The sequence below is a fragment of the Chenopodium album genome, chromosome 24 (assembly GCF_948465745.1).
Source record: "Chenopodium album chromosome 24, dcCheAlbu1.1, whole genome shotgun sequence".
Taxonomy (NCBI): domain Eukaryota; kingdom Viridiplantae; phylum Streptophyta; class Magnoliopsida; order Caryophyllales; family Amaranthaceae; genus Chenopodium; species Chenopodium album.
Genome location: NC_137857.1, coordinates 28,263,756 through 28,277,715, shown reverse-complemented (window position 1 = coordinate 28,277,715; position 13,960 = coordinate 28,263,756). Strand labels below are relative to the sequence as shown.

Genomic DNA, 13,960 nt, shown 5'->3' with positions numbered 1-13,960 from the left:
GAGTTCATTTGGACGTCCACTTACTTTGGGCTGGACGTCCTCATACTCTGGGAGGAGTTGATCTCCTAACTACCCAGAGCGGCCACAACAATGAGGCTGGACGTTCTGATACTCTGGGAGGAGCTTATCTCCTAACCACCCAGAGCGGCCACAGTAATGAGGCTGGACGTTCTGATACTCTGGGAGGAGCTTATCTCCTAACCACTCAGAGCGGCCACAACAATGAGGCTGGACGTTCTGATACTCTGGGAGGAGCTTATCTCCTAACCATCCAGAACGGCCACAGCAATAAGGCTGGACGTTCTGATACTCTGGGAGGAGTTTTACGGCTCTCAAGGGTTTCTCGGGATTTGGGCCTGAGGTCATCAAGGCCTTTTTCTCTTTCTAATGTTGTATTAGGGCGTTTAGAGATGGCTGACATGTGTCACCCTGACAGGTGGACACGTGTCTCACTCTCATAGGGCCACGTGTCGCCTTTTTACTGGGCCACGTGTCACTATGAGATTGGGCCACGTACCTGGAGTATTTTTACCCTAAACAGGATCAGTTTTGGACAATTAGGTTCCAGTCCCCTCCCAATTGCTATTGTAGGAGATCGAACACGGATCCTCCTAACTAAGTGTATTCTCAACCATCATTACACCAAAAACAGTCAATTGGTTAAAAAAAATATTAATTTTTTTTTTTTTTTTTTAAAAAAAAGTGACTGTTCTCGTTCAAATTATTTTCCATAACATATAGAGCATACGCGTCCACTACAACCTCCGCCACAATAGCGGTGTTTGCCAAATTGGTCAGTCATTGTTGTAGTCGCTCCAAATGTCCATGTCTCGTATGCTTCCACTTCGCCTTTTTTCTCTCTCCAAAACTCAGGTATTTTTCTTCCTCTTTTCTCATTGATTTGCTGCTATCTTTCTTGTTGCTAATCTTCACATCAATCCTTTTTCTGGGTATTTGCAGAATCAATTTGCTCCTCTGTTTCAATTCCTTTTGATATCTAATGGATGGTATTGCACTTCAATCCCATTTTTTTTTTATGTTTGTAATTTTTATCATTTTCTTCTATTTTCGTATGCAATTTTCATTGATAACTTTCTGATTAAGGATTTTTTGAACTGATTTCTGGGTTGTGTTTGCCTTATTTGTTACATTAGGAATATAAAACAAGCTTAGCTTCTATGATAGAATATTTTATTATTTCAATATGATATTTTGATTATGGAATTAATAATTTTGAATAAATGGGTAGATAGAAGGTAATTTCTGGACAATATCATGATTAATGTAGTAATTGCTCTGAATGCTGTGAAATTCCTTATATGGGTAGTTTAAATATTAATGGAAAACTGACAAACGGAAGTTGAGGTTGATTGTCAATTTGTGATTTATGTAGTGGTACTTATAAATGAAGATAAATCATATGGTATTTGGTATACCTATGGAGTGACACATTTTTGTTGTATCGAATTTTGTTCTCAAAACATAATAAATAGAGGCATGAATAGCACAATTTGTACACAAGAAAATGACATTAACATAATGCATGCAAGAGTGGTTGATTAATGCTATTATGATATTTCTTTATTTGTGGTACAACAAAATAGATATCTTGAAATCTAGCTTAATTAACATGAAGACAACTTTAGATAAAGCTAACCAAGCAAAATGACTCATCAAGGATAAGATCAAACAAACAATAGAAATGTTATAGGTTTAATGTTTCTTTTTCCCTTTGATGACAGTGGTTTTGCAAATAAGCTTCTCTATCATATTTTCATTGTCTTTTATCTCATTGATTGTTTTTTTTTTTTTTCGAAATAGCTCTATTTTGTATCACATATTGAAGTAAACATCATCATATCCTTCATCAACTTTTGTTAGATGGAGGATATTACCCTAGTAGACTTGGTGTTCTATTATGCATTTAGGTTAAAATTTTACATGGTTAATATATGTCTACTAGAAGAACATATTGCTTAATTTTATTTGCCTCGCATACTATGATAACTACCATACATAAACAATGAATTTGCACTTCTCCCACCAGCTGATGGTCATCCAAGCTTATTTTTTGGTGGTATTTTGGATATCCAACAAAGAACAATAACAACTATAATTGGGAGCTTTGAGACATTGCTTAAAAACAACCTTTGTGATGGATGTGATTATTAGATAATTAGTATAGTGTCATTACGTTTAGGTTATATCTGTAGAGGATTGAGGTCTATTTGTTGAATATTGTCATCAGCTTCCGTTTGTGATCCGTATGATAAATCAACTCTCAAGCTTTTGGGGAGCTTAGTTAGTCTGTCCGACTTAAGGAATCACTCCTCATTCTATTAGTTGTAAGTGCTTTTCCTTGCTTGGGGGAAGAGGGCATTTCCTTTGCAGAAGACATCATCTAGCCATATTTATACTATTGCTACATGTGCGTCTATACAGACCTCAATATTCTAAGCTAGCAATTTAGTCTAAAATCTCTACTGTATGTCTTGACAACTGCTGGACTTCAGTTTTTTTATGTATGTGAATTTGTTGCTTATGATGAGAGTTAGATAATGATGGGGATTATTGGAGTTCCCTGAATTAACTTCTCATTTCGACTTTAGGCACACCAAAATTAACAATAAATTTATTTTTTCGGTTGATGTATTCACATGCATGCACGCACACACTGATATATCATCCTACCTATGAAGGCATGGTGTGAGTAGCATTTTCTATCTAATTACAGCTCAAGCTCCCCAATCAACGGAAAGTTACAAAACCATGTGGAATTGTTGAAATCTAGAAAGAGCCATCATGAATTTAGAACCTTCTGTACTGCCCCAGGTGCGTCCAGTCTTTACTGCTTGCCTATATAATGACATATTAATAGGAAATGGTTGGATTTTGACACTTGACACTATAATAATTATAAAACTGTTGCCCCAGGTCACTTGTTATAACTATAAAACTGTTGGAGGTCTAATTACATGTCTAGATCATTTATACAAAAGACAGTATCTATCTTTTGTTTTGAAACTTAAACAACAATTGTATTTGGTGGTAAAGTTCACTTTTCATTTCAAAGGTCACATGTTCGATAAATTGTACCTACAATATTTAGTTTTTAATTGATGGGTTAACATAAAAATAAATCCTTTGCATGAGAGGAGGGTGTCATGTGCTATATAGACTTTCTTTGGGACATATTAGAATATACTGTATTTGTTTCATGAACTCCATAGTCCTTTTGTTTAAGAGGAAGGTACTCCCCCAGTCTTTTAGGGGAAAGGTTGCAGCATCCATTTAACTGATTTGAACTATTCAATTTACCCGCTTAAAATAACCGTTTAATGTATGGTCCTTCCTTTTTACAACTTTGTTGGCTTGCACAGACCTGGCATCGAAGAAATGTGTGCCTTGTAACTCGAAGGATATACGACCTATGAATGAAGAGTTAGCAAATCAATTAATTGTCAAGGTTTGTACTTGTTATTCTTTCATGCATGTTCATGTCAAAGGCAGAAATCTCATGCTTTAAAATTACATGGATATGACATGAATCTATACTACAAAGACAAGCAAGTAATTTCGTTTGTTTACTTCTGTACTTTTGTCTTTACTAACACCACCCTGACATTAGTAATGCATCTTACACGTTTGTTGTTTATCAAGGTTCCTGATTGGAATCTGAGCAATGAAGGAGGTAAATTGAAGCTGGCAAGATCTTGGAAGGTGAAGACTTTTACTAAAGGACTGGAGTTCTTTCAGGCTATTGCTAATGTTGCTGAAGCGGAAGGTATAGCCATTTTTGTTAGTATCTTGTGTTTTAAAGTAATCAGACTTTGTACTACAACCTGGAGACAAATGGATTCCAGTGTGAACCACAATTTTGTAGCTAGAGACATTGCACTGTGTTTATATAATTTTTTTTCTCTTTTTTCTTTCACACTCAACAGGTCACCATCCAGATCTGCATCTTGTGGGTTGGAACAATGTGACAGTTGAAATTTGGACACATTCTGTCGGTAAGTGTTGATAAAGCGTATACGGAGTACATATGAGATATGACTATCTGATTTACTTTAAAGGCTTACTTTCTGCTCTATGCTTCTTATTTTTTTGTTTTGGTTGTCTTGTTTAATTTTCTCACTGCATAAATGAGCATATTGTTGTTTTCGTACCATCAGTAAATGCTTTGTTCAGAATCAGGATTCAAATTTTTTCCCATGTTATTTCCTCTTGTTAAACTAGAAAAATAAAGGGACCCAACTAGCAAATTGACAAATAGGTATGTGAATGGCTTAAGAGAAGGGAGCATGAGGAGGCTAGGTTTAAATATTTTCTCTTGGAGATCTGTATTTTCTATCTCACATCTAAGTAATTTTTAGACAACACCTATGTTAAGCATGGTTTGAGATTAATAAAGCAACTAAAAAATATTTAAAAATTAGCAAGTAGAAGAATATATGCATACACTATGAATTTGAGACTATGGAACATTAGAGAGAAGCTACTTGTGTAGAAAATTATTTGAATCTTCTGCAGTTTTGTATATCATTTCTGAGAAGTTATTTGCCTAGTTTATGTATAGAACTCAAATTATATCATACGAAGAGTGATAGTTGAATTTAGTTAGGGTTCTCTGGTTCGAGAGCTCAGATGCTTGGTAATCTGATGACAAGAACCCTTGAAACTATCAGTACATGAAATTTGTAATATTTAATGTTTATAAATTTCCCTCAAATAAGAAATATTCATATCTGGGTGATGGTATTGGACTATTGGTACTTACTAGGAAAGGAAATTATGTTCAATTAGACTTTAGAATTTAAATATGTTGAAGGGAAGTTTTAGCTATACTCTTGTTTACTTTGAATATGGAAACTTGAGAATACTGTCCTCAGCAGGAAAATATACGTTCTCGGATCTGATACAACCAGCCATACAGGTGTAGGGCCTAGTTTGGCTTCTGTACCATCTTAGCTTCTATGTTGGTTCTATTATAAAGGTTGGCGCTGTTGATTTTGAAAATCATGTTCTGCTTCCATTTATCATCATCTTTTCTTTTCTAAAAGTTGGGACATTATGTATTTGCTTTTCTTCCTTCTAAACTCACCGAATTGACTACTATTAAAACCTGGAAACAAATTTCCCTATAAATTTAGCCAAGAACAACGAGAAAATTATCAGCTGTTTAACACCACAAGTGAAACATACTTGATGAAACAAGGCTTTTGTAGGTCTCAAAATACATTATGAAGCTTTCTGACTTTCTTGAGGATCTTTGCTTTATGAAGCTTGTTCTCCCCAAGTAGAACACATTGTTAGCTTTCGGCTTTAATTCAATATGGAAACATGCAATTTGCATATTTAACTAAGGTTTAACTCTAATTCGGTCTACAATGTGCAGGAGGGCTTACAGAAAACGACTTCATACTTGCTGCAAAGATCGACACTCTTAACCTTGCACACCTTCTGAGGATTAAGCCTAAGTAAATGCTGGTCAACTGCCTTTAATTCCTTAATAAGCATGGGCATCTGTTTAGCTAGTAAGATGTATGCTCTTTTTTTCCGTAGAATACACCAGTTGAAAGTTCCCAAAGATGTGTGCCAATATATATGATGAACAATTTACCTTCCTTGTAACCTCGATACAATTTTGATATACCAGGTACTAACCTATCATTTTGTTTTTATAGACCCTTCAAAAAAAAAAAAAAAAAAAAAGAAAAAAGAATGTAAATTTTTTCACATGATTTGGTTGTACAATGTATCTAGTTACTGGATGAGTTCATGAATTTGATATACCACAAATTAAATAAATCCATATTTTGGTTTGTATAGACCTTTTAAATGTATTGTGCATGTAAGATTTTTGTTTGGGAGATTACAGCTTAGCTCTTAAGCGGAGGTGTTTTACCATAGTGAAAATTAAGTCAATTCATGGGCACTAAAATCGATTTATAAAATCACAATACACTAAAGGGAAAATATAAATCAATAAATAAATTGTTTGCAAGACATACATTGAAATTACTACCTCTGTTTCTTATTATGTGCAACTAAGGAAAATATAATGTCTCACAAATAATACACCTTTGTTGCATATAATTAAAAAAAACGGTATTAGATTTTTGATAATTCCATCCAGCTAACTAATTCACATTAGTTTCAAATAAATTCAGTTCAAGGCTCATAATCAATTTTGTCATCTAGAATTCTACACTACATTTTCAAAGTGAGGATCATTTATTAATTTGTTTTTTTAGAAATGATATTAATAGAATTGATGGGAGGAATTCTGAACTGATTGTTTTCATTGCATTATATCACTTCGTACCGACAAAGATGCAGTAATCAAACCAGAAAAATTAACTCATGATGCAAATTCACTATATTATATCAGCCTTTCAACAGGGTACTGCCCTTTTGCGGCTCCGCTATCTCGGAAACCATACTAACAATTCTTTCTAAGTTTATCAGGTTTACTTTTTCATTACATAAATTATGAAAAAATGCTGCTCTGCTACAGAACACTATTTATTTCTAAGCTTAACAGGAATGCCCTAATTGAATTCCAAGCAAAAAGAAAAGTAAAAGAATAAACATCGGTATGTCCTGTTGTGCATACTATTTGGACCGCATTTTCCTTCCTGGATGCTCTCTTGGGACGATAGTCGTATACCTTTTCAGTTTACAGCACAATTGCAAGGAGCTATAACAGTCTATGTCCAAGTTGTCTAAGACACTGACTTGAGCAAGAAGTGATTCTTCAGAGAACCCGTGTCAGACTGAATATTCTACAATTGATACACCTACACAAGACCACATCTCAGGTTAGGAAAAGAGCAGCAATGTATTTCCATCCAAGACTCCAAGTCTATTAACTCGATAACAGGAGTTAGCAGCCAGAAGATCGAAATGGTTCAGAAATCATAGGGACCAACAATTAAGGAAGAGAGGAGAGAATTCTACGACTAACAAAACAATACATACAAAATTATGATGTCAACAGCAAAAATGTCTAAGCATTCAGACAAGGGGCATTCTGACCTCCAACCTTGCAGGCTTATTCTCCACCAGGAATTCAATAACCCAGAAAATTTCCATACTTTGAGATTTTTCATCTCAAATATAGCTTTTTTTTTCTTGGAGGACTGGGGGGGGGGGGGGGGGGAAGGAATGAATCCAAATAGACGCCTACTGCCTACAATGCTATACCATCTGAATATGCTTTAAAAGGGCTCTTCTCTGTGTTATATATACTATCAACGCAATGATTGAAATCAAAATTAGAACTCCCAGCTCTCCCCTATGATACGGAATTGACATTCATATCATCATATGTATTGCCTTTATACAATACATTATCCAGGCGACTACTTACAAGGTATCGGCTGGAAAACAAATTAAGAAATTCCACTGATAATCAGTAAATCCAAATCATAAACTTGACATAAATACAATCCATTAAGAAAGCTCAGTCCCTAGGCCAAACAGGAAGCATTCCAAATTGTGCTTATTCTCCCATAAGCTGCAACACTCTACAAACCAAGCTCCATTACTATCAATGTATTAATTGAGCTACCACACTTCCACCACAGCAAGATTTCTTTACTTAAGCTTATGAAGTATAGAGAGATTTTCACTACCTATCTTCTGATAAGCCCTTATTGTTTCAACCAGGCAACCAAGACATGCACGCCAATATAGTGCCAATAATGTATGTCTTTGGGTTTTCTACATCATCATAAACTAAGGGAGCAGCAACATTAGAGTACAAAATAAGATCCTGAATTTAATTTATGCTCATGTAATCTAAAGTATCTAAAGTTCCTTCAGGAAAACAGTTTTTTTTTTTTTTTTATCTAATTTTAAAACTTCTTAAATTAAGAACAGCCAACTTGGGCATTCCTAGAACAAGTACTAACACTTCTCTACACTTATTACGTAATTAATAAACCTCAACTTCATGCAGAATCACCTTAAGAATATGTACTCACACACTCCACACCTGGCTTAAAAAAAAAAAGGCAAGCCATTGCATTCCCATAATCCCATATTCAGAGGTCGATCATAAAGACTTTCCATCAACCTTGGATTAGTTCAAGTGCAAATCAACTTTCCGAAAAAGCCAGGTTTAAGTTTATAGTCCAAGCTATGCCTAATTGCCTATAATCAAGCATATAAAGTAACAAGATCATTTTAAGTAAGCATTACACTAAAAGTGGCACCATAATCGTCAGAACAAGCACAAATCTCTGAAGAAAACAGCCTCTAGGAAAATCAAGGATAAGTTTACAGGCCACAAATTATCCGCCTACACAAAATCCATACAAAGTTGTTGTCGTCGTCATCAACATATACAGTATAAAAGTAACAAGATCATTTAAGTGAAAGTTATACTAAAAGCAGTACCCTAAGCTAACAATCTCATCATTAGAGTTGACCAGAAATAATTGCACCAATTTTTCAAACAAAAATTAGCATTATCATTCCACTCCTAACAAAAGGCAAACAAACTAAAGCAAATATCATGAACCAAGAAAACATTTTATACAAAAGAAAAGAGAAAGATTTTCTCACCTGTTATATAAGAAAGTATGTAAGAAAGAAATTCAGCTTTATCCTAATCATCTTAACTTGGGTTTCTGCAAAAGAGAAGTCAAATAAACCTCTCCATTCTTCACACCACTTGAATCCATCTTACTCCCAGTTGCCCATTTCACAATCTTATACCCTAATTTATTAATCAATGGCTTATAAACCTTCTCCAAATCACCCCCTTTACAGAAGAAATGATCAACCCACAAATACCCACCACCCCTCAACACTCTATCAACATCAAACAATAGAAACTCCATCGCCGTAATCGGAATCCACCTATTCACGGCGTGCCCACATCGAACCAAGTCGATAACCCCATCGAAAACCGGTAATCGTTGCTGGAGTGGCGCGTGCAATGGCACCACCCCTCTAATAGCATTAAACTCACTATAAGGAGCTCCCAAATTCATTGTTGTAGTCAAAATAGTAACATTCCTTTCTTTCATTTTTGCCGCGAAAGTTCCTGTTCCACCCCCAACATCAACCCCTAATCTAATCACAGAATTAGCCCTTTTAGCAATATCAATAAGCTGTGGAATTGTAAGATCAAGATCAGTTTTATAAGACAAAAATTGGGTTGAATCAAGATTTGAGTCAAAACCCAATTTAGGGTTTAAGCATTTGAAACTCTTACAAGTAGCAGAAGGGTAAGAACCCCAGATCACATTCGAATCAGGGTTCGACAACCTCGGATTCGATGGAGTCCTAGCAAAGCACCTCCTTCTAGGAAGTGGATGGCAGCCTCTCAAAATCAAAGATTCAGCAAGATTGTTATCTTTAGGACAAGTAGAAAAAGGGGTGTAATTCATGTATTGATGAAGAAGATCAGGAAAATCATGACAAGAGGAAGCAATAGGAGCAAGATTGCTATAAATGAGGAGATCTGAAGGTGGGGTTTTGGTGGGGTTAGTCGAAGCCGATACCGAGGTTTTATCAGGGTGGAGGCGCGTGAGGTGGGTAATGGTGGCGCGTATGGTTTGGAGTTGACGGAGAAGGTGTTGGGGGACGGCGGTGGTGGTGGGGGAAGGTGGTTTTTGGCGGAGGAAAGAGGTGGTGGAAGAAAGGTGGTAGAGTGAGAGGATGTTTGTAGCAACCATTGCTACTAAAAGGAGGAAGTTTAGACCCATTGTAAATGACATTGCCATTGAAAATGGTGTGAATTTGTTGGAAAATTTCAAGGGATTGAGATGAATTGAGGTAGGTGGAGTTGGAAGGAGTGAGCTCTTACTCCTAGGTAGTGTTGTACCAGTGAGGTGTGAGCTCTGTGTAGCAGTTGGTAGAGAAGAGAGAGGGATGAAATTAAGGGAGATTTTACTTGATTTTTTATTTCATTTTTTTATTTTTTATTTTTATTTTTTTGTGATCTTATTTTATTATTACAAAGAAATTTAAATAAATAAATAAATAAAATTATTAAAAAGAAAACTTTGTAGTTTTGGGGGAAAAGAAGGTAGATCTTGCTTTAGATTATTTCTTGTGACTTTGGGGAAATAAAGTGAAGTAAAGTTTGTCAACTTGGTTTGGAGAATAAAAATGAAGAGTATCACAAATCACAATTCCACCTATATCACCTTATGCATGATTGAATGATTCTATGGAGTACTATGATTAAGGGGAGTATGTAGGAATCTTATTAGATATGTCTTGATTTTTTTTATTTTTAAATATTTAGTATTTGTTGTAATACATAACCAAATATTGTTATTAATTTAGATATGTATGACAAAAGTATGCATTAAGGGTCTGTTCTCATTGACTGAACTCAGCTGAATTGAACTGAACTGAATTGAACTGAATTTTTTATAAGAGAAGGAATTAGGAGCTGAACTGAACTGAACTAAACTCAGCTGAACTGAACTGAACTGAACTGAATTGAACTGAACTGAATTTCAACGTAAAGAGAACAGGCCCTAAGTGTTATCAATGATATGATTATACTTTATTTATATTTTCTACTATATACATAGGCTAAAGGATTAGTTATATCAATTTCCTATACACAAAATATGTTATACTTTCTCCGTTTCTGAAAGTTCGACTCACTTTACATTAGTGCGGTCTCCAACGTGCATCTTTGACCATCAATTTCTTCAATGCTAATTTTTTTCTTTTGTACAAATCAAAACTTCGGGAAATCAAAACTTCAGGCAAAGTTATATTACTTTGACCACATTAATAATAAGTGAGTAGAACTATCAAAAATGGAGGTCATATGAGATTTAAAAATAAAAGTGATATTACTCCTTTTGCTTGATTAATAATCGGAGCATCTTAACCGACACACATATCAATGCACAACTTTGACCATTAATATTTATAATTAAAGAAATATTTACGGGCCTGTTCACATTTACTGAACTGAGCTAAATTGATTGGAGCTGAACTGAACTGAACTGAGCTAAAATGAATATTTTATGAGCAAAGGAAATTAAGAGCTGAACTGAATTGATTGGAGCTAAACTGAACTGATTAGAGCTTAACTGAAATTAAGTAAATGTGAATTGTCCCGTAATAAAAATATACATAAAGATTACTCCAAAAAAATTTTGCATGACATTTTTTTTTTTTTTTTTTTTTTTTTTTTTTTTTTTTTTTTGTAGATAGGTAAAAAGTACTACATGTTAGTCAATGTAAGCATATAGATACCATAAAAGTCAAATTATTGCGATTATTACGAAATGAAGGTAGTATGATAAAAATTGCGATATTTTTGAAAATAAAGACTTTAATTTCTGGATACCTAATCAAGAATAGACAATGGGGGGGAGGAAGTGGTACATTGACTGCTCCGCATTTAGTAAAAATACATATGGATTGCAACTGAGTTGTGCAATTAATTAAGTTTAATGCAGTACATAATAAAGTGCACTTAGCTAGTTAGCTTACATAAGTTACTTATGTTTTAAGTATGATTTACAATTAAATACTAATTCTATTTGTCCACAGAGTTGCTGAATCTAACAGTTGAAAATGTAACCGACGCCACGTGAATGTATGCCAACTTGTTATTTGTAATGTAAAAATGTAAAATAACTTGTTTGTATTACATACTCTTTAATTGTGTTAGGAGATTATAGGAGCCCACCTCAAAGAATTGGGACATTAGACTTTAAACCATGCAGTGATGCAGGAACTCATGCAAATGAAGAAATCTATTTTCTGACAAGATTTAGGTTTTTGGCTGGATTTCTCATTTATTAGGATATAAGCAATATATACACTTGTACACATAGCATACAAGAAGTCTCCTTGATAGTTAGGGATGGCTCGGGTAATTAGAGATTCTCTCACGATTTCAAGGAATTTTGGGATCGATTCTTCTCACCCGTCCTTATGCCTCTCTAAAGGGACATAAGAATGAATTGTTCTAGGATGATGAACTCCCAAATTCAATAGATAAAACGTGACCAGTTAATAACCTGCATCTTCTATAGATAGAATGTGACTAGTTGGTATATGATAACATGTTTCATAAATTACAGGTGGTGTATTATGATAGGTAGGTTATTTTTTTTATATACTTCGTATAATTTTCTTTTAAAAAAATTAATTCAATTTTCTTTTTAAAAAAATAATTAGAATTAATTTTCTTTTTAAAAAATTAATTTAATTTTTTATAAAAAAAATAAGACTCGAAACAGTCCCCCACCCCGTGAACAACCCGCCACCCCTTCAACAGTCCTGTCATCACCACCTCATCGGCTCATCCCCCTAACCTCACTTCCACCAGCAACGAAAATCCCATCCCACTGGCCATCGTCGCCACAACCCTCCTCCAAAGAAGTTGACCACCATGTTAACTCCCTCATGAAGCTAGCCCCTTACTGACCACCACCTTGACCCCTTATGAACCCAGCCCCTCGCCGACCACAATCGCTCTCCTTAGAAACCCCCCAATTCTAGCCCCTTATCGACGCGACCATCTCCCTACTTTGAACCCCATGCAAACCACCTCTTTCATGGGATGATTATGGGGTGGTTGTAAGAGGGGTGGAATGCTTGAACGCTGGTTGTGGGGTGGGTGTTGGGGTGTATGGGTGGTCAAGGATAATGGACGGCGGGTGGAGGGGAATGGAAGGGGATGGAATGGAGGGGAGGGGAGGGGAGATGGTGGTGGGGAGGGGTTTTCAGTGGTTTCCGGGGAAGGGGAGGGGAGGAGATAGAAAGAGGTTTTTTTTAAAACACGAAAGAGGTTTGTTTTTTATAAAATGTTTTTTTTTTAAAAAAAAAAAAAGAAAATATATAAAAAAAAATTCTAACCAATTACAATGGGACACGTGTTTGGTTTTAATCTTTTAAACAATTATTAGTTTTTTAATTTATTTTGAGTATATTTATGTCAAAGATCATTTTATTTCGGTATAATTAAAAGATTGCTTTATTTTTGAAGACCGGCAAATATCATTTTATTCTATACAATTTTTTCTAATGTTATTAAATCTCATAAAGACATACTATTTATGACGCCTGACACACACTGATCTTGACAATGTCATGCAGATTAAGGAGCCTATTGCATACAGAGAAGCAACAAATTAGGAAAGTTGGTTGTTCCCACATATCATAATTTTGAGTATTAGTACAATTTTACAAGTTGCAAATCTACCATTTTTGTTTTAAATACGGAAATACAATTAGGTGCTAAGTTTTTCTTATGATATTTATAATCATAATTGTTTCTGGAAAACAGAGTTTCTCCTGGGAGTCTTAGAGTATTCCTCGGGGTTACGGTAATAATGTCAAGATGTCTTAAGGCAAAAGTCCTAATAGTGTCCGAATTTCCCTCCTCTATGCCTTGCTGTCCGAGAGCTAGGCCTGCAAAAGAGAGAGAAGGTTAACTGCCCCGGGGGTGTGACCCGGGAAAGCCCCTCCGATGCTTAAGTCAGCGATCGTACTTTAGAGAGAGAAAGTAGAGAGAGAAAGTAGAGAGAGAATTAGAGAATTAGGAAAAAGTTACCATTGCTAATGATTGGAGAGCTATTTATAGATGTACTTTCAGGTGGCAGAAGTTGTACTTAGTTGGATAGATTAGGGGTAAATCCGTACTTGGTACTGACTAATGATGGGCTGGATAATGGAGGGGTATTTTCATAATTCCAGGTCAATGGGCTTAGGACAATGGACTTAGCCCAAACATTTAGCCCCACGCGTGATGTGGGAACGAGATCGCATGAAGTTCGGATATCACGCGGAGTAAAGATAAGAGAAGAGTTGTCTGATATACCGGAGAGAATCCGAGGTATACCCGAGGGCTAAAACAAGCCCCAAGTGCATCTGAGGGCTAAAAAGAGCCCCAAGCGACTTGCAAGGGTGAAAACCAGCCCCAAGCAATGCATTGAGAGTATTTTCATTCTGATGATTGAGC

General features: G+C 35.5%; 2 protein-coding genes across 2 annotated transcripts; one reads left to right on the top strand and one right to left on the bottom strand.

The window, feature by feature from the left end:
- Positions 1–736: 736 nt before the first annotated feature.
- LOC145611303 (pterin-4-alpha-carbinolamine dehydratase 2, mitochondrial-like) lies at positions 737–5,807 on the top strand. The gene is made up of 7 exons (XM_081666618.1): positions 737–873; positions 961–1,007; positions 2,735–2,832; positions 3,381–3,466; positions 3,661–3,784; positions 3,945–4,013; positions 5,399–5,807. The coding sequence occupies exons 1-7, from the start codon at positions 820–822 to the stop codon at positions 5,482–5,484; spliced, it is 564 nt and encodes a 187-aa protein (XP_081522744.1). The 5' UTR covers positions 737–819; the 3' UTR covers positions 5,485–5,807.
- A 560-nt stretch (positions 5,808–6,367) lies between these two features.
- LOC145612421 (putative methyltransferase At1g29790) lies at positions 6,368–9,914 on the bottom strand. The gene is made up of 2 exons (XM_081667795.1): positions 8,575–9,914; positions 6,368–6,803 (listed from the first exon to the last, which is right to left on the bottom strand). Exon 1 carries the CDS (start codon positions 9,738–9,740, stop codon positions 8,622–8,624), a length of 1,119 nt encoding a protein of 372 aa, XP_081523921.1. The 5' UTR covers positions 9,741–9,914; the 3' UTR covers positions 6,368–6,803; positions 8,575–8,621.
- Positions 9,915–13,960: the final 4,046 nt, after the last annotated feature.

Coding starts and splice junctions, on each gene's coding strand:
- LOC145611303 (XM_081666618.1), top strand. CDS start 820: ATGTCCATGTCTCGTATGCTTCCACTTCGCCTTTTTTCTCTCTCCAAA. Junction 874..960: donor TTTCTCTCTCCAAAACTCAG/GTATTTTTCTTC, acceptor GGGTATTTGCAG/AATCAATTTGCTCCTCTGTT. Junction 1,008..2,734: donor CTTTTGATATCTAATGGATG/GTATTGCACTTC, acceptor ATCTAATTACAG/CTCAAGCTCCCCAATCAACG.
- LOC145612421 (XM_081667795.1), bottom strand. CDS start 9,740: ATGGCAATGTCATTTACAATGGGTCTAAACTTCCTCCTTTTAGTAGCA.